The sequence below is a fragment of the Brassica rapa genome, chromosome A02 (genome assembly GCF_000309985.2).
Source record: "Brassica rapa cultivar Chiifu-401-42 chromosome A02, CAAS_Brap_v3.01, whole genome shotgun sequence".
NCBI lineage: Eukaryota > Viridiplantae > Streptophyta > Magnoliopsida > Brassicales > Brassicaceae > Brassica > Brassica rapa.
This window is the reverse complement of record NC_024796.2, coordinates 17,780,933-17,802,700: the sequence shown is the minus strand read 5'-3', so window position 1 is coordinate 17,802,700 and position 21,768 is coordinate 17,780,933. Positions and strand designations below refer to the sequence as shown.

Sequence of the window (21,768 nt, the reverse complement as noted above, 5' to 3'; positions counted from 1 at the left end):
TTAGCCTTCTTACCTTATTCGACCAGTTTGATGTAATGTATATTTATATAAGAGCGAAGTGTGGAAGCCAGTAGATCTCAACTTGTGGAAGCCATGACATTAAATAATATTTTGGTGTACTATTATCACATATCATCTCCAACTAGAATTCTAAATTCATACAACAATATTAAATATAATTATATTATTACATTTGATTTTATATAGTGTCAAAATTTATAATTTTTTATTCTTTACAAAAGTCATTAAGTAAAATTTAATTTTTTTTTAATATTAAAATTTGTATATCAATCTTTATGTTATAACTAATAACTTTTGTATATCACCCCAACATGTCAGTCCTCTTGCACCATGCTGAACTTTTCAACGTTTTTTTATATTTTGTACGTGTTTTTAATATTAAAAATTTATATATCAATCTATATGTCATAACTTATAATTATGATCTTTGTATATCAAACTTTTGTTATTATGATAATCATTTTTAGTCCATTTGTATATGCTTTGTACAGCAATCTATATGTTATAATAAAAAGTTAGTGACCTATATAATACATGTTCTACGTGTTTTATACTCCATCTCAATCTCTTTCAAACTAAATTTGGTATGCAATTAATATGTTTGACCGAAATAATGACGGTTATTATTTTCTATAATACATTATAAATCATAATCATGTCATTATGATAATGGTCATCAGAATGATAAATCATAATCATGTCATTACTTGCGCAATATTGATTCAAACGAAACAATATTATGAAGTACATAAATTCAAACGGATTGATATTGCACGATATCGCTATAAATCATAATTTATTGATATTACGAAGTACATAAAATTCAAAAGGAAAATCCATAATAAATTAATGCAATCCTTTAACTTAATCACCAAGACATTGAGATTAAGAAATCTCAATAAATTTTAATAGACTAATAATGTTATTTTTCATCAATTGGAATTATTTGAGAAGACGAATGTTGATAAATCCTTATCATTTTCCTTATCAGCCCAGAGTGTTGATAAATACATGTTGTGATTATTAAGGGATCTCCTTTCCAATATACATATATTACATTATTATGATGACATGATTGTTTATGGGAAGTCGAATGATTTATTTCCGATTTAAAAATCAACAATACGATTTATGCAACAATTTTGATATGACAAAATGTACAATAGGTTATGTGTCTTGATTAGTTTTTGCTAACAATTTACTGATTGTTGGATTTGAAATGTTTATGGTGTAAATCTAATCTGTATTCTTTCCAAATTAGACGATCAATTAGGGATTGTAGACATGATTTTGTGGCTATAAAATCTTAATTACCGAGAGAAGTTTCCTCGCCTAAACCGTAACGTCGAAATATTATATATATATATATCTTGCCTATGCTAAGACTACACCACCATCACAACCCAAAAGTTTCAAAAGTATAATCCAAAATGCAAGGCATGAATTTTATTTCTGATTTAAAACCAAAAAAGTCTCTATGGAAGATTAAGGTGAAAGTCATAAGACTTTGGAAGCAATACTCGGCCGCTGGTGGAGAGACCATAGAAATGGTTTTTGTTGATGAAAAAGTAAGTTATAAATTTTAGTTTCCTGTACATATTGAACATGTTATTTCTTTCGTATCTGATGTTTTTTTTTTCTTTTGCAGGGAGATAAAATCCATATATCAATTAAAAACGAACTGGTTTCCCAGTTTCAACATTTATTCACCCAAAGATGTTCTAAGCTGATGTTTAACTTCTTCTTGACACCATCTTGTGGTTTCAACATTTCTTTTGGTAAACTCACTCTTCGTTATTTCTCTCAATAGGATTGCAAACCAGGAATTTTGAAGACAATTTTCATGATTTGGTGTTATATTTTTCTATTACCTATGTTGCTTTAGTTATTATAATCATAATTTTATTATGAATGGAATAATTATATTTTCTATGTTTTGTTTTTTTTAATTCATAATAAATTTATATAAGTCTTTGCTTATTTTTATAGTTTTTTTTTCATAAAATATACTTAAATGCACCTATCCAACTACATAAACTTTTTCAAAAAAAAAAGCTTACATTATATAAACATGCACATTATAGTAAGATATTTTATTATATATAATATTTGTGACTTTTGACTTTCTATTATATATAGATTAAAAGTAATAATCTTTTTTAGCCATTAACCCCGCACATGGCGCGGGTTATCACCTAGTGATCCATTATATTTGCTTTAAGGAGAGAGGTCACATGAGTTCCAACCATCGAAAATGACTTGTCTTATTTCTTCACTATCCAGCCATCGCTTATCAAATTTGAAGGTTTTTCTTTTCGTTGTTGATTTGGATAGGATATTTACAAGTACTGGATGATGATGGTCCGAGCCCCACATACATAAAACTGAACTTTATAATGTGGATAGGTTATGCTCGTTTGAATATCCTTAATTAACGGGGAACGTAAAGAACAATGTACGGTTGCATGACTATTTTTCCTTCACAATTAGTATGAAGTATCCCCTATATATTAATTATGGAGCAATACAACATGTTTTCGTAGCCACGTGTCATCACTAGGATGATTCTTATAATCCTTACAACTAACTATCAAACTGATTAGTAGTGTGCAAAAGAATATTCTCAATTATTTTCTTAAAGAAAAGCTACGGAGTTACCTAATATAATTAACATATATATGAAAGTTAATGATTATGATTAATACATATTTGATAACAATTTTTGTATATTCTCTCTTTTTTATTTAATTTTAATTTTATTAAAAAAATAAACAATCACATTAAGCATATAATTAAAAAAAAAATTAAAACGACTAATTAATAAAAAAATGGTAAAAATTCTACCTGAAAATTTTGTGATCAATGGTTTAACTTTTTTTTGGTTCAAGAAAGATATAAATTGTCATAAATCGTATGATAATATACAATATAAAAATATGTTGATTTCAAAATTTGCATTGAAAAATTATTGAAATTTTAGTATTTTAATTTTGAAATTTGTATTGAAAAATTTCACATTAAAAGTTTTGTTATAAATAGTTTAAATTTCTGTTAATGTTAATAAATTCATATGAGTAGGAAGTGTCAATAATAAATATTTATATTAAAATATACTATATATCTATGTCCATATCACTAAATTTTAATTATATACCATATAAAGTAAATAAAACGATTGTTTAAATTTATTTACTAAAACATGATTTACCATATAAACTCGATGCTTCTGGGATGTAACCGACACTGGCTCTGGCTCATGGATCTGGTCAAGCTCCTTAAGCTTCGGCAACAGGCTGCCTCCTATCTGCGATCTGAGATCGGAAATGGTAGGCACACTCTATTCTGGTTTGATAACTGGCTTGACATGGGAAGTCCGCTTGATGTTGCAGGTGACTCTGGCACTCAGCTCCTCGGTATCACTCGCTACGCAACTGTCTCTGAATCAGCCACGTCTGGACAATGGAGCATTCGACGATGTCGCAGCTATCACCTACGGGCGATGATAGCTCGCATCCACGATGTTCCAGCTCCGGTAGTGGATGCAGAACACGACAAACTGCTATGGCGACACGGGGAAGACGACTACAAAGCATGGTTATCCTCATCGAGGACATGGGATCAAGTGCGAGAGAGAAGCCCCACAGTGGCATGGAGTGAGTTGGTTTGGTTTCCACAAGCTATACCTCGCTTCTCTTTCACTGCATGGCTTACTGTTCGCAACCGTCTCTCAACCGGTGATCGCAGTCAGGCTTGGGGTGAGCACCAACACTGTCGCCTCTGTGGTGAGCCACAGGAAACGCGAGACCACATCTTCTTCGGCTGTCCTTATACATATACGGTCTGGACAGAGACGATAGGATCACTACTTCCGAGACCAAACCCAGACTGGAACATCACCATCACAACACTCCTCTCTAGGCGCTTATTTGCTTTGTCTCTCATTCCAAGCCGTGATCCACAGTGTTTGGTGTGAACGGAACAGACGCAAATACAACAATGGTTTCAATACAGCACCAGAGCTCATTAAGAAGATTGACAAGATTATTCGAAACAGAGTGTCCTCCTTGCGTCACAAGAATGTTGCTTTCTATGGCAGCATTTTGCTTGAGTGGATGGGAAGAACAACATAAGGTTTACTTTGCTCTCTAGTTTACCATTCTAGCTCTACAAATGTTTCCAAACTCTACTGTGCTGTAAACATTTTTTTTCTTTTGTTGATAAATAAATTTAACATTTCAACCAAAAAAAAACATGATTGTAAATAAACAAAAAATATTGATTTTTATTTATTTGCTTACTCTTAATGTATATACTTTTATGTATACAAATTATTTTTTAAATAGATGGTTTCTAATATGTTATTTGATCATCACAATCCCAGAAATATAATTCTTTAAATCCGAGTAATTTTTAATATTGGAAGCACTTCATATATATATATATATATATATATATATATTATTTCATTCAGATTAAATAATTTAGTCTTGATTTTATTATTAAAAAGCTTTTAATGAAATATAATGACAAGATTCCAATCACCTCTTTTTGATTTTGTTCGAAGAATGAGAGATTTGATTATTCGTCTAATATTTATTTCTTCCTATTACCCTGTCTAGCTATTATAATTACAAGAATGAGATATTGAACTATTTATTATAAGTTTTCTGTTTTATCATTTAATAAATCAAACAGTTCTTAGTTTATACATAGTTTACATATATTAGAATGGTAAAGTATTATATATATTTTTATCGGTATACTTTTAAGTAACTAAACTTCAAAAGCATAGGTTAATAGAATAAGTAATTTGTTTTGTTGTTCCAGAATTAGATCATTTTTTGACCTAACTGGTGAATATATACTAGACATGCATTATATTTCGAGTCTGAACTTATATTTTATAACATCTTGATATATTAGATTTGAATACTAACATCTTCAAAAATTTGATTCCTAGATATGTATCTCGAGTGAAACTAATTTTTACAGATTTCCATCTTTTTAAACTGACACTTATGTAATTCACAGAATTCGTAGAAGAAGTTAAAAAAAAAAATCATATCAGTAAAACAAAAACGAGTACAAAAGCACAAGTTTATAGAGGTAGAAAATGAAATCACTTATAGAGAGTCAATAGTAAACAAATCGAGAACTGAAAACCTAATCATATTTCTTTATTTTACAATTGAAGTTGTCTATCTTGTTTTGGTGATTTGTGTGAACCGCAAAACTTAATTTTTTTTGTGCATATGAAGTCTTAAAAATAATTAAAATGAGCTGCAATACGTTAACACTTCAACAACGATGATACATTTAAGAGACCAATATTTGTATTCGCCATTTTACAATCAATAAAGATTGTAATGTTGCAAAATGTTAAAACCATTTAATGAACAAATATTAATATAAAAAAACTCAATTCCCGCATGCACGCGGATTATCATCTAGTATTATATAAATCCCATAACCAAAAAATAAAATACAACGAAAAATTGTTGTGTCCTCAGTTTAATTTATTCCTAAATCTGCGGTTAAAATATCTTAACATTTCGGATAGAAGTATAACAAAAATGATTTGCACTTCACGGCTTGGCTTGATTCACTCATTTAACACAAAACTTGCACCTAAAAAAGCTACTCAACTCCTCTCCCCACTCAACTAGGTATTCGCTATTTTATAATCGATAAAGATTGTAATGTTGCAAAATGCTAAAAACATTTAATGAACAAACATTAATATAAAAACTCAATTCGCGCATGCACACTGATTATCATCTAGTATTATATAAATCCCATAACCAAAAAATAAAATACAACGGAAAGTTGTTGTGTCCTCAGTTTAATTTATTCCTAAATCTGCTGTTAAAATATCTTAACATTTTGGGTAGAAGTATAATAAAAATGATTATGCACTTCGCGGCTTGGCTTGATTCACTCATTTAACACAAAAAGCTATGTATATTAACAAAATGTTATGAGAGACTGGATATCCAAACCCGAATGGATAATATCCTAACGCGAATGGATATCCGAAGATAACCGAACATATGTATATTAACCTTATATTTCTAGTTTACATCTTTTATTTTATATAAAATATTTATATTGATACCAAACACACTTTAAGTTCATATGATATACATACAATTACGGAGAAAATAATTTGCTATTCACTTAAAATGCATGTCAAACTTTTTATTTCAAGAATTAGCAAAAAATTACATCCAAATTTTTTTAAAAATGACTAAATTAATGTATTTTTAGTTTCAAAATGTTATGTCCAAATCTATTAACCATTTAATCTATTAAAAATTAAAAAAAAAACTAGTTAAGTGAAAGTTATATTTTTAAATACAAGAAATTTGAGAAATGAAAATTTTTAATTTTTTTTTCAAAATCTAAATATCCGAACCCGATCTGAAATAACCGAATCCGAACTAAAAAATACCCGAACATGATCCGAAGTACAGAAATACCCAAATGGGTTCTACACATCTATACCGAAATACCCAAAAATCTGAAATACCCGAACGGGTACCCGAACGGATACCCGAACGCCCACCCCTATCTTAAACTCTATAAATTAACAATGTCAGAGATTTTGTATTTCATTAACTTATAAATTTATTCCTTTGAATTAATGGTTTAATTTTATAATTCTCTGAAAAATTTTATGTAGATAAAAGATGCGATTTCTATATTTTATATATCTGATCAAATTAACTTGATTAGATTTTAACCCATTTTCTATGTTTACCATGACACTGAATATTTAGTTTTTTTTTTTTTGTTGAGAAAGGTTTGTCGTTACTCTCCAGATTTTGATCCCATTGAATATTTAGTTATTGTTTTTTTTATTTGTGTACCATGTGCCGATATGCAGCTTTAGATTGTATTCTGACTTGCTTCAATTTTCCAAAAGCAATCCTGTTTTAAAGAGAAATCAGCTTTAGTTATATTGTGTGCGTTTTCTTTTTTCCTTTTGGTTCGAGAAATTTGGTTATAAATCTCCGTCCAGTAATACCTTGCCACAGAATTAGCGGAGGTGCTAATCAAACCAACCTTGTTAAAGAAGGGATCAACAAAGCAATACTTGAAGGTTTGGTGACCAAATAACTTTCCAGTGTGATGTTTCGAGTCGATGCGGATAATGAGATTAAAATTATGGGTTACATGTCTGGAGATGTACGGATAACTTTTATGATTATGATTAAAAAAAGTCGTATCAAATTCATAATGAGTAGTAGACAGTAGACACTGAAGAATCCAAAGGGTATTTCGGATCCTGTCAATTGTACTACGTATTTAAAAAATCCGTGAATTGCAATTTAAGGATTTATTATAGCCAAGTTTGGATTTTCTATATTTAAGGGTTTATTATATGTTTTAGTCTTAAAATTGTATTTAGTTTTTGGTTGATTAATAAAAAGATTTTAAATAATATTGATTAAAATTTTAGTTATATTCGTATAAGCTTCTCTTTTATTAGAATTCTCAAGTGCATTCTGTTCTCATTCCATCTACACAAGCTTTTTCGTATATGCACTTGATTTGAGTTTTAAACTAAAAACCGAGAAAACTTAACATGAACATATTTTTTGTCGTTCGTTCTAGCCAACTTAAGTGAAAAAATGTTCGTATTGGTTTTAGCTCAAGTCGGATTATTAATTTAAATGCGAAGCAATAGAAATACGTAGAGGGATTTGATTTACGAAGATCTCGTTTCACCAAGATTAAAAATTTAAAAGATACACTTTTTAACTATTACACATCTACAGTAATGAAGATTTCTACTTTGTGTTTTTGCTATTTTGTTTTTATCAATCGATGAATTCCTGTGTGTAGTGATTGTTACTTCTTCATATATATGTTCCTAAACGGAAATGAAATGGTTTGAGGAAATATTATATGTTCAAAGTAATCGTAAAAGGAAAGGTAAGGAATTAAAGTGTTCTGATTTCAACCACGCACCTTTAACGTTTTCAGTTGAATTATATTTTCCGTTATTTTGAATTTAAATTTTTTTTCTTTGTTTAGCATGTAGAAAAACAAAATATAATATTCTTATTCTTAATAAGTGTCACTTTAACATTTTTCACATAGATTAAAAAAGTGATTAAAATGTATTTAAATTGTTATTTATTACACCTATTTGATCAATATTATTTGAGATAAATAAAATTATTTATAAAATCAATGCAGTTTGTAATTAACTCTCAGCTGAAAATAAATATAATTTGCATTAAAATTTTAAAGTAAAACTTTTTATGTAACAAAAAAAATATGTTAGAACAACACTTATTATTAGGGGTGGGCGTTCGGGTACCCGTTCGGGTTCGGATCGGGTATTTCGGATTTTCGGGTATTTCGGTATAGAGGTGTAGAACCCGTTCGGGTATTTCTGTATTTCGGGTCGGGTTCGGGTATTTTTAGTTTGGATTCGGTTATTTCGGATCGGGTTCGGATATTTAGATTTTGAAAAAAAAATTAAAATTTTCATTTCTCAAGTTTCTTTGTATTTAAAAATATAACTTTCAGTTAACTAAGTTTTTATTTATAATAGATTGAATGGTTAATAGATTTGGACATAACATTTTAAAACTAAAAGGACATTAATTTAGTTATTTTTTTTTAATTTTGGATGTAACTTTTTGTAAATTTTTGAAATAAAAAACTTGACATGCATTGTTTAAGTGAGTAGCAAATTATTTTTTCCGTAATTGTATGTACATCATATGAACTTAAAGTATGTGTAGTATCAATATAAATATTTTATATAAAATGAGAGATGTAAACTAGAAATATAAGGTTAATTATACATATGTTCGGTTATCTTCGGATATCCATTCGGGTTCGGGTATTATCCGTTCGGGTTCGGGTATCCAATCTCTCCTTGTTCAATACCCGTTCGGGTATTTTGCTACTTCGGTTCGGATTTCGGTTCAGGTTTTTCGGATCGGATTCGGGTGCCACTTCGGATATCGGGTAAAGTGCCCACCCCTACTTATTATGAAACAGAAAGAGTATTGATCGAAAATTATTGGTAGTGTATTTAATGCTTAGAAATCCAAACTACATTTAGTGCTATTATATGATTTTAGAACGTATGCTGAAATTATATATTATTGATTTTATGATTAATAGATTATATTTCAGTGTTATTCAATCATGGAAATTTTGCTAAAATGACTTATCTTTTTTTAGTTAAATACAGAACTATTTTTTCAGTTTAACATATTTTGCCATTTCATTTAAAACAATATTAATATATCAAATTATTTACAAAATATCATTATATGTTATTTAAAAATCAAAGAAATGTCTCTGAATAATTTTATCACTTTTTTTTTTATAATCGTGGGGATCTCAGAGGTTTTATAGACTCAAAAACTAATCCCACAAGGTGTTGCATCTCGGTATGCAACTAATCCATAAATATAAAGTGGCCAAGAGGAATCAAACCCAAAATGGAAGCTCCAGCCGGAATCCGTTTACCACTAGGCAAAGATCATTTGGTTAATTTTATCATATTTAATTATTTACGAAAAATATTTTAGAGTTTGCTTTTTTTTTTAATTAATCTTATTTTTTCCTTATACACACAACTACAATATTCTATTTTCTCTCTAATTCATCTAACTGTTTTTAAAATTTCCATTTTCAAAATCATAATTTCATGGAAATTCTTCAATTTTGATAAGTTTTGGTTAGTAATGACTGAGTATCTTTCATTTAGTTGAAGTTCAAACTTCAAAGTTATATATGCTTAAAAATCTAACGGATCTAGATAATTATTTATTGATCTTCATATTTCAAAGATATGTGTCATGAAAATACTTTATTGAAATTTCTTTGTTAATTTTAAACGTAGAATGTCTGCTAATTATCTTTAGAGAAAAAATTAAGTCGATTCATGTGACGATGTGAATCTCCGTAAAATAAAGTTACCAGAATTTGATTTTCCGAATGATTACTTCAAAGAGACTTTGCATGAAGTCTCCCTAAACTGCACATCGAGTCTCTATATATCAATTGAATTTTTCTCATGTTAGTTTTGTGTTTGATCAAATGTTAAAGAAATTAACCAAAAAAGAAACTAAATTGCATACTTCTTGTGAAATCTTCTATTTTTGAACATAAAACAGAATTTAAGTGTTAATTTATTTTAAAATTTTAGTCAAACACAAAACTAACATATGATTACGAGAGTTTACATCACGTAAGGTCTAAACATTTTCAGACTTCACGGGCAGTGTACTTTGGTAAAGTCAAACATAGGCAATAACAAGACAAATATGTCTTTACACGATTTCTTTCGAAGTCTGTTTCGAAAAGTTAATTTCTTCTTAAATTGTGGTTTATTGTAAAATTAATATGACCATCATGTAGGGTACACTCATCTCTTTGAGAAATCTCATAGAGAAGTCTGCTATATAACTATAAATTTGTGTTATGTAATTTTTTGTCATGTGTTCTTTTGAAATTATGTTACGATTGAAATTATGTTATGTTGCAATTGTAATACAATACTAGGTAATAACTCGCGCCTTACACGGAATTTGATTATTAGTTTCGTTATTTTTAATAAAAAGGCATTAAATCTGTTTAATCTGGATATTGGTTCGGTTTTAAGTTTTTTTTTCTTTAATCTTCTAAAATATAACTATTATTTTAAATTAATATTCATTTTAGTTTATTCGGTTAAAATGTTTGATTTTTTGGTTTTTTTTTCCGGTAAAAACCAAAAATTAATATTATTTATTTATTTTCATGTTATGAATTTTAGATAGTCGTCATGTCGAACCAATAGTTTCATATTATAGTTTGTAAACATATAATAGTTTAAGAAAAAGAAAAAAAAAATATTAAGATAAATTATTTTACTACCATTTGGTCGGTACAGAAAGAAGCATTAAGAAAAAATATTTCAACTTTCAAAAAAATTAAATATTTCAGTTACAAGGTGCTCACATCAAGCTGCACATGTATGTGTATGTAAAAAGTATATAAAAATAGTTGACAAATATAAAAAGATATTTATAATTAATACAAAATGACATTTTTGTTCAAAATATTACATTAAAGATAAAATTAAAATTAATTTAAAATAAAAAGGCCTTGACATTAGTCAATTTTTAGTGTAAAGAAAATAAAAGTGTATTTGTAAATAGGGGTAGGCACAAATAGAATATCTGGATATTTGAAAGCATTCGTGTCGATTCGATCTTTAGCCACCTAGATATTCGGATATCCGAAATTTTTTAGAATTTTAGAATAACCGATTTTATCCGTAAATAAAATAAAATTTTAAAATTATTGAAAATTTCAATAATAACATTTTATTATTATTGCAAAAATAAAACAATATTTAATTTTTTAAATTCTATTACCTAATATAATAATTTTAATTCACAAACATATTGTAAAACTGATATAAAGTATAATATATATAATGTATATATATATATATATATATAATTCTTTACATATATTTATATATAGTGAAACCTCTATAAATTAATAATGTTGGGACTACACAAAAAATATAATTTTTTATTAATTTATAGAGATATTAATTTATCGATATACTAATTGAACCAAAAACTCAATTTGGGACTATAAAATTATATTATTTTATAGAGATTTTTAGTGTATATTAACTTATAGAGTATTAATTTAAAGAGGTTATACTATATATGCATATAACAGATCGAATTAGATATTTGTTCTTAAAAATATTGGTATTTGTTATTTGCTTCTTTTTTTGGATATTGTATTTTAGTATTTGATTTGTTTCGTAGAGTTACGGATATCCAGATTTTTTTGTTCAAATCAAAACAGATAACGAATCAAATCAAAATTTATGAATATTTTGCTCAACTTTATCGGTTAAAAAATAAAAATAATATATATATATATATATATATATAGTTTGACTTTTGATTCATTATCTATTTTTATTCGAACCGGAAAATCCAGAGTTTTATTGGAACCATGTATGTGAGTTTTATATTTAAGAAAGTGCAAAAGTACATAGTGTGAACAGATTTATGAATATAGTGTGAACGCGTTAGCATACTTATTATCAAATTATTATAAAGTTGTCACGTGTCTATTATAGTGTGAATGCATTTATTATAATGCTTTTCTTTTAATATATAAGAGATGAGTGATACAAAATCTATTACATCAGTTACAATTTACGTCTATGACTTTTTTTAAATAGGACTCAATCTACATTCACTCATCTATGTTGCAAACAATTTAATTCTATTAAATCTAAATTTACATCATTTGTAAATGTTTATAGTTACATGACTCAATCTTCCTCCCATATAAATATTTTTGATAAAATTTATAAATTATTTTTAAAATTTACTGTACGAGAAGACTTTCCTAGATGTCTTCTCACGCGGAGGATTATTATAGTAAAACTCAATACAAGTTTTTTGTTTGGTCATACGAGGTTTGTTATAATTTCACTAGTTTTTTAGATTACTTTGAATTTGATTAAATTTGGGATACACTTTTTTGTATTTAAAATCAAATTTTAAGTTATTTTTGTAAAATTCCCCTTTTATTTATGTTCTTTTACATAAATATGAAGAACAAATAATATTCATTATATATATATATATATAGTTTATAGATATATATTCCCCTTTTTGTCAACATAGATATATATATTCCCTTTTTATTGTTTATGTAGTTTTGGTAAGAAAAGAAAAGGAAAATGAAATTAAAATAAAATCGAACCAGAAATTTATTAAATAAAATGGAAATATAAATAGTTTTAACATTGACAACTATGTATGACTTTTTTTTTTTCGCTATAGAACTATGTATGACTTTTAATTCATGAAAGTTAACTTTATAATTGATAATGAAAGAATTATGATATTCGATCAATCCAGCCATTATTTGGATGCTAATGTTTCTTATGTCTTTCTAAAAAAGGATGCGCCTTGCTGAATCTATCCTTTAAATTATTTTTGAAAAGTTAGTAGTTGGGCAAATAATATATCGAGTTTCCCACACGATCAGTGTTTAAAAAAGTCAATATGCCAATTTTGGCAATTTAGCTTTAGACGAAATACAACTAATTATATGCGTCTCTCAAAGCCACTTTTTTTAACCCAAAAACAAATATGTGAATTGTGTATATAAATAAGGTTTCAACGGCCCTCTTTCTGTTCACAAACCAACACCGCTACTCATTTCTACTAAACGCAAGAACCATGGCAAATCAAGTCTCCAAACAAATATTCAAAACCCTATTTTCTTTCTTCTTATTCGTTTTACTCCTCTCTGATACGGTCTCATCAGTCCGAAAATCAATCGACCTAAAAAAACCATGCAAACATTTCGTCCTCCGTCTCCATAACATTGCCTACGATGGTGATAACGCGGATAATGCCACGTCAGCAACAATTGTAAACCCTATAGGACTAGGCAACTTCAATTTTGGAAAGTTTGTAGTCTTTGACAACCCTGTGACAATGGACGAGAACTACCTCTCGGAACCGGTGGCTCGTGCCCAAGGCTTCTTCTTCTACAACAAGAAGACGACCTACAACACGTGGGTGACTTTCACGTTGTTGTTTAACTCAACGCAACACAAAGGGACAATGACCATAATCGATGCGAATCCGATGATGGAGCCGACCAGAGACCTATCGATTGTTGGCGGGACCGGTGATTTCCTCATGACTCGTGGGGTTGTTACGTTGACGACCGATACCTTTGAAGGCAGCAAGTATTTCCGTATCAAACTGGATATTAAACTCTACGAGTGTTACTAATATATATGTATCCTTTGTCTCCGTTTGGGTTTCATGTGTGTTTGGACATTTCAATAATGCATTCCAGGTGATGTTTCTTCAAGTTGCCACATAATAGTATTGTAATTCGCTTGTAACGAGTTTTATGATAATAATAATCTTATGTTTTGTTTACTAAATCATAAACATACTGATAAAGCCATGAAAACATACATTTTTAAAGTATTCTATGTCGTAACATATCGCGTTTTCAACGTCAGGATGTCTCGTTATATGAGCAACATATATCCACGATCAATTTTATAAGCTTTTGGTAAAAAAACTAATTATGAAATCTTGTTTCAGTTTTTTTGATAAAACAATTTCGAACTTCATCTCCGGAACATGGCCTAGCATAGTGATAACGCGGCTAATGCAGTAAAGTTACATCAGAAACAATCTCATACTAGATTAAGATCCGTGCCTTGCGCGGGATAAACATTATATATATAAATATATATGTTTACAAAATATTATGAAATAATAAATATATATTGAATAATTAAAAAATCATTATCTACTACTTATATAATTAAATTGGTGCGAACATATAAATAAATTTTATAAATCGAAAAAATATTTTTTCTATTTGATATGATATATAATTAAATTTAAATGATAGTAATATATATATGGTATATTTAAATATTAATATTTATTAGATGATGCTTTTTGCTCATATCTTTTTTTATCATTTGTATCTGTTATAGCAAAAAAGTTTAAATTAGTGATAACAAAATTTTCACTGTGGGATTAATGGTTTAAGTAATTTATAATATTTAAAAAAAATTAAGTTGTCAATATTTTTTCAAAATTTTTATCAAAAAAATGTTCAAAGTAAATTTCAAAATTATGATATTCATGTATTTTTATATGGCATATAGTTTAATTTAAAATGATACATATATTTATATATCTTTTATTTTTGATACTTATTAAATGAGATTTTCAATTTATATTATTTTTTAGTTATTTGTATCATGTCATAACAAAATTTTTAAATCATAGATCACAAAATTTGAATGTGAAACTTTTAACAGTTTTAGTAATTTATACTTGTTTTTAAAAGTTCAAAATATAATATATAAATAATTTTTTTAATTTTTATTATATGGTAACTATGATTGTTTAATTTATTTTAAGAGCTTAAAATTAAACAAATATAATTATAATACATACTTATTTTTATCAAATTTTTATTATTCAAAATCATAAATTGTTATATATACTTTAGCAACATTAGGCAATTCCGTAATCTTATTTTAAGGAAATAATGAAGCACATTAATAATGTATTTATTGTGGTTTAATAAAAATCTTATTATATATTTAGATGGACCAACCTATTTTTCTAAGGATTCTAAAAATCATTCTAGTGATGACACGTGGCTACAAAAAAATGTTGCAATGCTTTTCAAATAATATATAGGGGATTCCGGGAATTGACGGAAGAGTCGTAGCCTCTACTTATGTAATAGTTACCGACTTTTAATTAATTAATCAAGAAAAGGAGGTTGATTACTTACTTTGAACATAAGTAAAACCTTTGACAACCTAAAAGTTATGGTTTGTGAGGACTGTGGAATTGATGTAAACAGTCAATATATAGCTGAGTTACTTACCTACTGATTTGATCATTAGCATCGTCTCACCACCTGTTTTCATCACCAATGAGCATCCACAACTCAAAAATTATCTTACATATGTTAGGGACAAAGCTTCTACGAGGTTATGTGTGTCTATTCGATCTAAGGTTATAGGGCTGGGACTTTTAACCGGTACCGTTTACCTGAACCGGATCCAACCCGAAATGGACCGATTCGGTTCGGTTTCAGATATGGCCATATTACCCGATGGGTCATTGCTTCTAATACCCGTGGGTATCGGGTCGGTTCCGGTTATTACCCAAAACCCGATCGGATACCCATTTAAACCAAAATGGATAGCCTAAAACCCAAAATATTAGAAAAAGTGTCAACACCTCTACTCGAACCCGGGTTGGATAGGTAGAAAAGCGGCTATGTTACCATCAGACCATTTCAACTTTTATGCGTTCTTCTATATTGTAAATATATATAGTATTTCAATATTATTTTTTTTAATAAAATTGACAATTTAGGGACTTGAACCCAGGTTGGCCACACTAAAGATAGAGTATGTAACTACTAAACCACTTCAATTTACACACATTATTTTATTTGATAAATATATATATGATTTACATAATAAATGGGTACCCGGAACTGAACCGAAACCGGTGGTATCCGACCCGAAACCCGAACCGAAATCTATTAAGTACCTATTGGGTAGAGAATTCATTAATCCGAAAAACCCGGACCTGAATGAATCTTACCCGAACCCAATCCGAATATCCGAAGTCCCAGACCTATAAGGTTGAGACAGGCAATATCACAGTCGATTTTAACTTGAATGAAGAGCCAACCGAATCGCCTAACAGAGAGGAAGAGCCTATGTCATATGAAGTTTAAAGATGATACTGATGGTGAAACCGAGTTTGAAGAAGAAGATGTTAAGCTAGATGAAAGTGATGATGATAACAATTGTGACAAAGATATGATCAACAAAAAAAGTGTTTCCGTTTTTCTCTGGTTGATGTTGTGAAGAAGCGTCAACATTTTACTAGCAAAATAGCTTTGAAGGCAACAATGGAAATATGTGCAATGAAAAATAATTTCGACTACATGCTTGGCAAATTGGATAAAAGTTTTTGGTATATAATCGTTGTGCAGATTATGATTGCAGCTGGCTTGTTCGTGCAGAGGGATTAACAGGTTCTTCATATTTTATTATCAAAAAGTACGTACCTGATCATTCATGTGCTCCATCAAAAAAGAACAATTTTGTTCCGACAGCTTCATCAAAAACAATTGGTACTCTCATTGTGCGTAAGTATGAAAGTGTCAAAGAATGGCTGAAACCTAATGATATCATCCAATTTATGCGTACTGAGCATGGAGTTGAGATACCTACTTTTTAGTATAGGAAGCACGTGAGTATGCAGTAAATGCAGTGAGAGTTATTTCAGAGTAAGGTTATGAAAAATTCCCAAATACTTGCACATGATGAGGGAAGCTAATCCAGGATCACACACATTTTATGAGACTGATAGCAATGGGAGATTCAGATTCCTCTTCATCTCATATGGTCAGTGTGTTCTCGGTTTTTATGCTGCCATTCGGAAAGTTATTGTTGTGGATGAGACTTTTTTGAAGAGCAAATATAAATGAGTATTACTAGTTGCTACTGATTTAGATGGAAACTAGAACCTATATCATATTGCATTTGGAGTTGTCGACTCAGAGAAGGAACGCTCGTGGGACTGGTTTATGAGACAGCTTAATGTTGTCTTTGCTGATGATCCGAGTTTAACTTTTGTTTCTGATAGGAATACCTCAATTGATAAAGCTCTTGCGAAAGTTTATTGGCAATCTCATCATGGGATTTTCAATCACCACTTGACGAACAATGTTGTAATATGTTTCAAGGGAAAATGTGTCGCTGGTTTGGTTGCAAAGGCCTCGAAATCTTACCGAGTTGCTGATTTAAGAAGATGTTCACTGCTATTTTCTCAATTAGTCGTGAAATTGGAAAATATCTAAAATAACCTGATGTGAGAAATTGGGCTCGTTGTCAATTTTCGGGTTACATGTATGATATTAGGACCACTAACCCTACTGAATCTATAAATGTTGTTTTGCGTTCACCCATAGAGTTTCCAGTTATACCTTTGTTGGGCATCATAAAAGAAATGATGAATCGATGGTTTTTCATGTAGAAGTTAAAGTACTTAGTTCTTTGCATACGTAGCCACTGAACATTGTTGTGGAGAAGAAGATTGACTAAAGGATTGAGAAAGGTAAGAAGTGTAAGGTTTTCCCAGTTAGCGATGACAGGTTTTTGGTTCGAGGTGAAACTTTTGAACGTATGGTTGACTTGGTCAGACGCACATGTTCATGTGGGAAATTCGATTTGTTGAAAATCCCATGCAGGCACGCCATAAAAGCAGATTTTTGTGTGGGAAAAAAGCACATACACTAACTAATGACATGTACACCACTGCTTCATGGAGTAGGAAAGCATAAATCCTATTAGTGTTTTAGAGGATGCATGAGTTGTCCCATCTTACATAAAGCAGTCAAAGCTCCTTTTTTGAGAGTCTCAGCACCAGGATCATTTAGCTTACACTTGCCCCTTCAACATCCTCTTCTTAATCAAAAAGCTCTACATTTGGAGGCAAAACTTCAACTTCCCAAGCGAATTGCTTCCAGTCTTGTTTGACATTGATAAGAGCAGTAACACGACCAACTCTTTCATCACCCTTTTCACTTAAAAACTCAGATTAATCAATCTCATCGAAATTCTTAGTAGAAGATATATATTGGAACAGCTCTCCCTGGCAAGAACAAATGAAACAATAAACATAATTTTTTTGACAATTGAACTGAATATAAAAAAAAAGGAAAACTAATTACCTTATCGAACTGAGATTCTAGACTAGCGATATCTTCGTAGGATACTTATCCACTTTCTTTCGAATTCCTACATCTCACTTTGGTCATGTTTTTTTATCTTCTTAACCACCATAGTACAAATGTCTGGGATTGCCTCCATAACCCATATCTAAAAGGCAATGGAGAATCCATCAAAAACGTAAATTTTCTTAAGATGCACATTTTTCCTTGCTTTGAGTATTGATGCAATCAGCTCATCATACGCGTGAAGACTCCAAGGATACATCCTCATTTTCTCAAAGTCCATCACCAACTGAATGTATTCATGAAGGATAAACACATTCTCATCCCTTGTGATGCAGTGGACAAATAGGTTGAACGGTCGATCAAGGAACTTTAAGGTTCTTAGAGACCTCTTCTTGGATCGAGCAAGAGTTTCTTTCAATAGCTTCTTGAGACCAACTTTCTGCTTCATCAATTTAATCAAATCGAACAAGGTATAAAGAACAACTGGTTTATTACCAAATTTTGAGTACAACTTTAGGCTTTAATATATATTTATAATAAATCTTTAAATCTAGAAAATCCTAATCTTCATTAAAATAGGAAAACCAATAAAATATAGAAAATACAAATAAAGGTGATTATCTAAATTTATTCCACATAATAAAATAAATAATAAGATATTTGGATATATTCCAAATACTTATCTGCATCACCTTGCCATGATGAATCCCTAGATAATATACAGTTACACTAGATTCACCATTTCCACTGGTTACAGACTTAAAGGTGCTCCTTCCTTATACTCACTAAGTTGATACTTCCATTTTGCTTCAGCACCTTGTTCCAGAACCCCTTATCATCGTTCCAATCATCAAATCTATGCCGGGTTCAATTTTCGACTTGAGTTTAGTCACAACATAAAATTCTTGCATAGAAAACCTAAGAAGCCTCTTTGCAAATAAAAACCACAACTCGTGAGGCTTGGAAACCTTGAGCTGCTTGCATGTAAAGCTGTGAATAATCTTCCCTGAGTAAATGAGCTTGTTGTACAAGTGCCATCGGACCGAAGACTGGGTCGTGCAAAGTTTCCTCGTACTCATCCTTGAGAACAGCCTTCACCAATTCAGAGTCCTACGTCCACACGTGTCGCTGATCTTATCAATCTGGGTCTCAACTCCTTCAAGAATGCGTTTTGAAAACTCACTCGGCATGCCTATCCTTGAATTCAAATACTTCAACCCGTTAGCCATTACTTAAAAGAAATTCAGAAATGAACAGTAAACCAAATATAACCATCACACATTTACTAGTCTACTAGGCATTCAAAAATACATGCAAACCCAATCCCAAAACAAAATATAACTCAAAATAGCACATATAACCCACAATCAACTCAACCGCAAACTACAATTAAAACCATAAACGTGAATCGATTTTTGTTTCTAAACAATTCAATCTCATAAACAATAACTAACCAAAACAAAAAAAAAATAGAGACGGGATTTCGAAGCCTTAACCTTCAAGTTTTGAGAACCGAGATGAAGTAAGAGTAACAGAAGAAAAACGTGAAGCTAATCGTTCTTTCTAAGAGACAAAAAGCTTTTCCTGAGCTTGAGAAACTCTGATAGTAGCCAGCGGAAATTACAAAGTGATTGTAATCGGTGGTGTTTAAAGAGGAGAAACGAAAGAAAGAGGACGAAGGAGAGATGTGATGACGAGTGAAAGCTCTCCGACGAACTAAAACAGGCCGGAGAAAGAAGGTGTCAACGGCGAAACCTAATCGCCTCTTCGATGGAGAGAAAGCAGAGTCGGAGTTGATAAGTTCTAATTTTTCACTTTTCATTGCTTTACTTCTTAGATAATAAAAATAAAAGTATTTTGAGGTTAATTAGAAGGGGTAAACTGGATTTTTATTACTGTTTATACTATAAGGACAAATATTTTGGTTTTAATTCTAAAATATAGTTGTTTTGTTCTTTTTTGCCAAATTTTTCTTTTTTTGATTATCAGAAACCAATCAGAAATTATGTGCTCTAAGCTTCTAGACCTTAACTTAATGTACTCTTTTCACCCATGTTTTACAATCTTATTCTTGATGAATTGGCTAAAAGTTAAATGTACCAAAAAAAACAAGAACAAGAAAGTTGTATGAATGAAGCGAAGAAAATCATGAACATTAATTTTACATGTATACCAATATACTTGATTCGATTGATTCAAAAGCCACATTGTAGAGGAGCCATATCATTTTTACCCTTAAAACTGTTCTTTGCGGAACTCGAACCTGGAACAGCCCGTTTGATTAAATTCATGGCACAATGTGGAGAGTTCCTTCCCTAAACTCGGTCCTCCACAATAGAACACTCCTGTTTTACCAAATCAAAAACTTTCTTCAGACAAAGAAAATACAGACCATGATTGACTACAACTCTGCTGTTATTTTTACCGATTCTTGCATTCTTATGTTTGGTGCTAATCTTTGATAAAACCTTCTTCCACTTCGGTCTCCCAAAGTGTGTTCGTACCTACAATAATCAAAGTCACAGACAAGAAACCAAAGTATTGTCTTATGTATGTATATATATAAGGATAAAAGTAATCGATAGTTTGGCTAATAGAAAGTAATCGATAAAGATAATTGCCTTAGTTCCAGAAAACATGTCAACGCCATTTTTGGCGTGGTGTAACGTTTGGATCATGGTGAGAAGAGTACTTCGAGCATCTCCAACGTCGTACACACTCGTCAAGTAGTTGTGCATCTCAATAACACCCTTTTGTATTTGTTAATACAAACATGTTAGTAGTTAACTTAAATATAAAACATTCTTAAGTTTCTTTCTACAAATGCAAACGCCAGACACAAACACAAAAATTTTCCTTCTGTTTGACTTCGGCGTTTTACATTTACAAATTAAAGATAATTGACAGCTACACCAAATTTATTCATCACGTAGCCATACGTCTAGACAATACTAACTTATAACTAACTATACAAACATGAGAAACATGTATCAACTAATAAATATTATGTAACTAGTACGTGTTGCCAATAGACCACGCATTAGAATCCGACAACCCAAATTGTAAATCGATCTCTTTTAAATAGAAAGCCGACAAGAAACAAATGAACCGATCCGATTAAATTTAAGCAATAGAAGGCTGTTTGTTTCACCATTTGTCATCTCCATCCAAATGATTCATTTGCATGATCTATTCAGATGATCCATTCAGATTTTTGTGATTGTTTGTTTGTCTATCCACATAGCTCATCTAGATAATTCATCTAAATGGATCTTATGTTTGTTTCTTTATTTTCATTTCCATTCAAATGAGTCTAGTAAACACATTACCGAAATATCCTTATGTTGATTTAATCATATGTTTGATATTAATTTTAACTATATTACATTTAATTATTTTTGTTTAATATATTTACATTAGAATTAT

At 30.0% G+C, this 21,768-nt stretch overlaps 3 protein-coding genes across 3 annotated transcripts; 2 read left to right on the top strand and 1 right to left on the bottom strand.

The window, feature by feature from the left end:
* The first annotated feature begins 3,220 nt into the window (after positions 1 to 3,220).
* On the top strand, positions 3,221 to 3,994 carry LOC103853532. The gene has a single exon (XM_033285235.1). The coding sequence runs from the start codon at positions 3,221 to 3,223 to the stop codon at positions 3,992 to 3,994; it is 774 nt and encodes a 257-aa protein (XP_033141126.1).
* Positions 3,995 to 12,242: 8,248 nt separating this feature from the next.
* On the top strand, positions 12,243 to 13,984 carry LOC103853531 (dirigent protein 6). Its single transcript, XM_009130432.3, has one exon. It carries the CDS (start codon positions 13,263 to 13,265, stop codon positions 13,824 to 13,826), a length of 564 nt encoding a protein of 187 aa, XP_009128680.1. The 5' UTR covers positions 12,243 to 13,262; the 3' UTR covers positions 13,827 to 13,984.
* A 6,364-nt stretch (positions 13,985 to 20,348) lies between these two features.
* On the bottom strand, positions 20,349 to 21,290 carry LOC103853529 (probable respiratory burst oxidase homolog protein I). Its single transcript, XM_009130431.3, has 3 exons — positions 20,964 to 21,290; positions 20,768 to 20,846; positions 20,349 to 20,687 (listed from the first exon to the last, which is right to left on the bottom strand). Exons 1-3 carry the CDS (start codon positions 21,078 to 21,080, stop codon positions 20,578 to 20,580), a joined length of 306 nt encoding a protein of 101 aa, XP_009128679.1. The 5' UTR covers positions 21,081 to 21,290; the 3' UTR covers positions 20,349 to 20,577.
* Between the last annotated feature and the right edge of the window lie 478 nt (positions 21,291 to 21,768).

Excerpts from the sequence above, each read along its gene's own strand:
- LOC103853529 (XM_009130431.3), bottom strand. The coding sequence starts at position 21,080 with ATGCACAACTACTTGACGAGTGTGTACGACGTTGGAGATGCTCGAAGT. Across the intron at positions 20,847-20,963 it reads ACATGTTTTCTGGAACTAAG|GTACGAACACACTTTGGGAG; the intron begins GCAATTATCTTT and ends TGATTATTGTAG. Across the intron at positions 20,688-20,767 it reads ACATAAGAATGCAAGAATCG|GAGTGTTCTATTGTGGAGGA; the intron begins GTAAAAATAACA and ends TTGGTAAAACAG.
- LOC103853532 (XM_033285235.1), top strand. The coding sequence starts at position 3,221 with ATGATTTACCATATAAACTCGATGCTTCTGGGATGTAACCGACACTGG.
- LOC103853531 (XM_009130432.3), top strand. The coding sequence starts at position 13,263 with ATGGCAAATCAAGTCTCCAAACAAATATTCAAAACCCTATTTTCTTTC.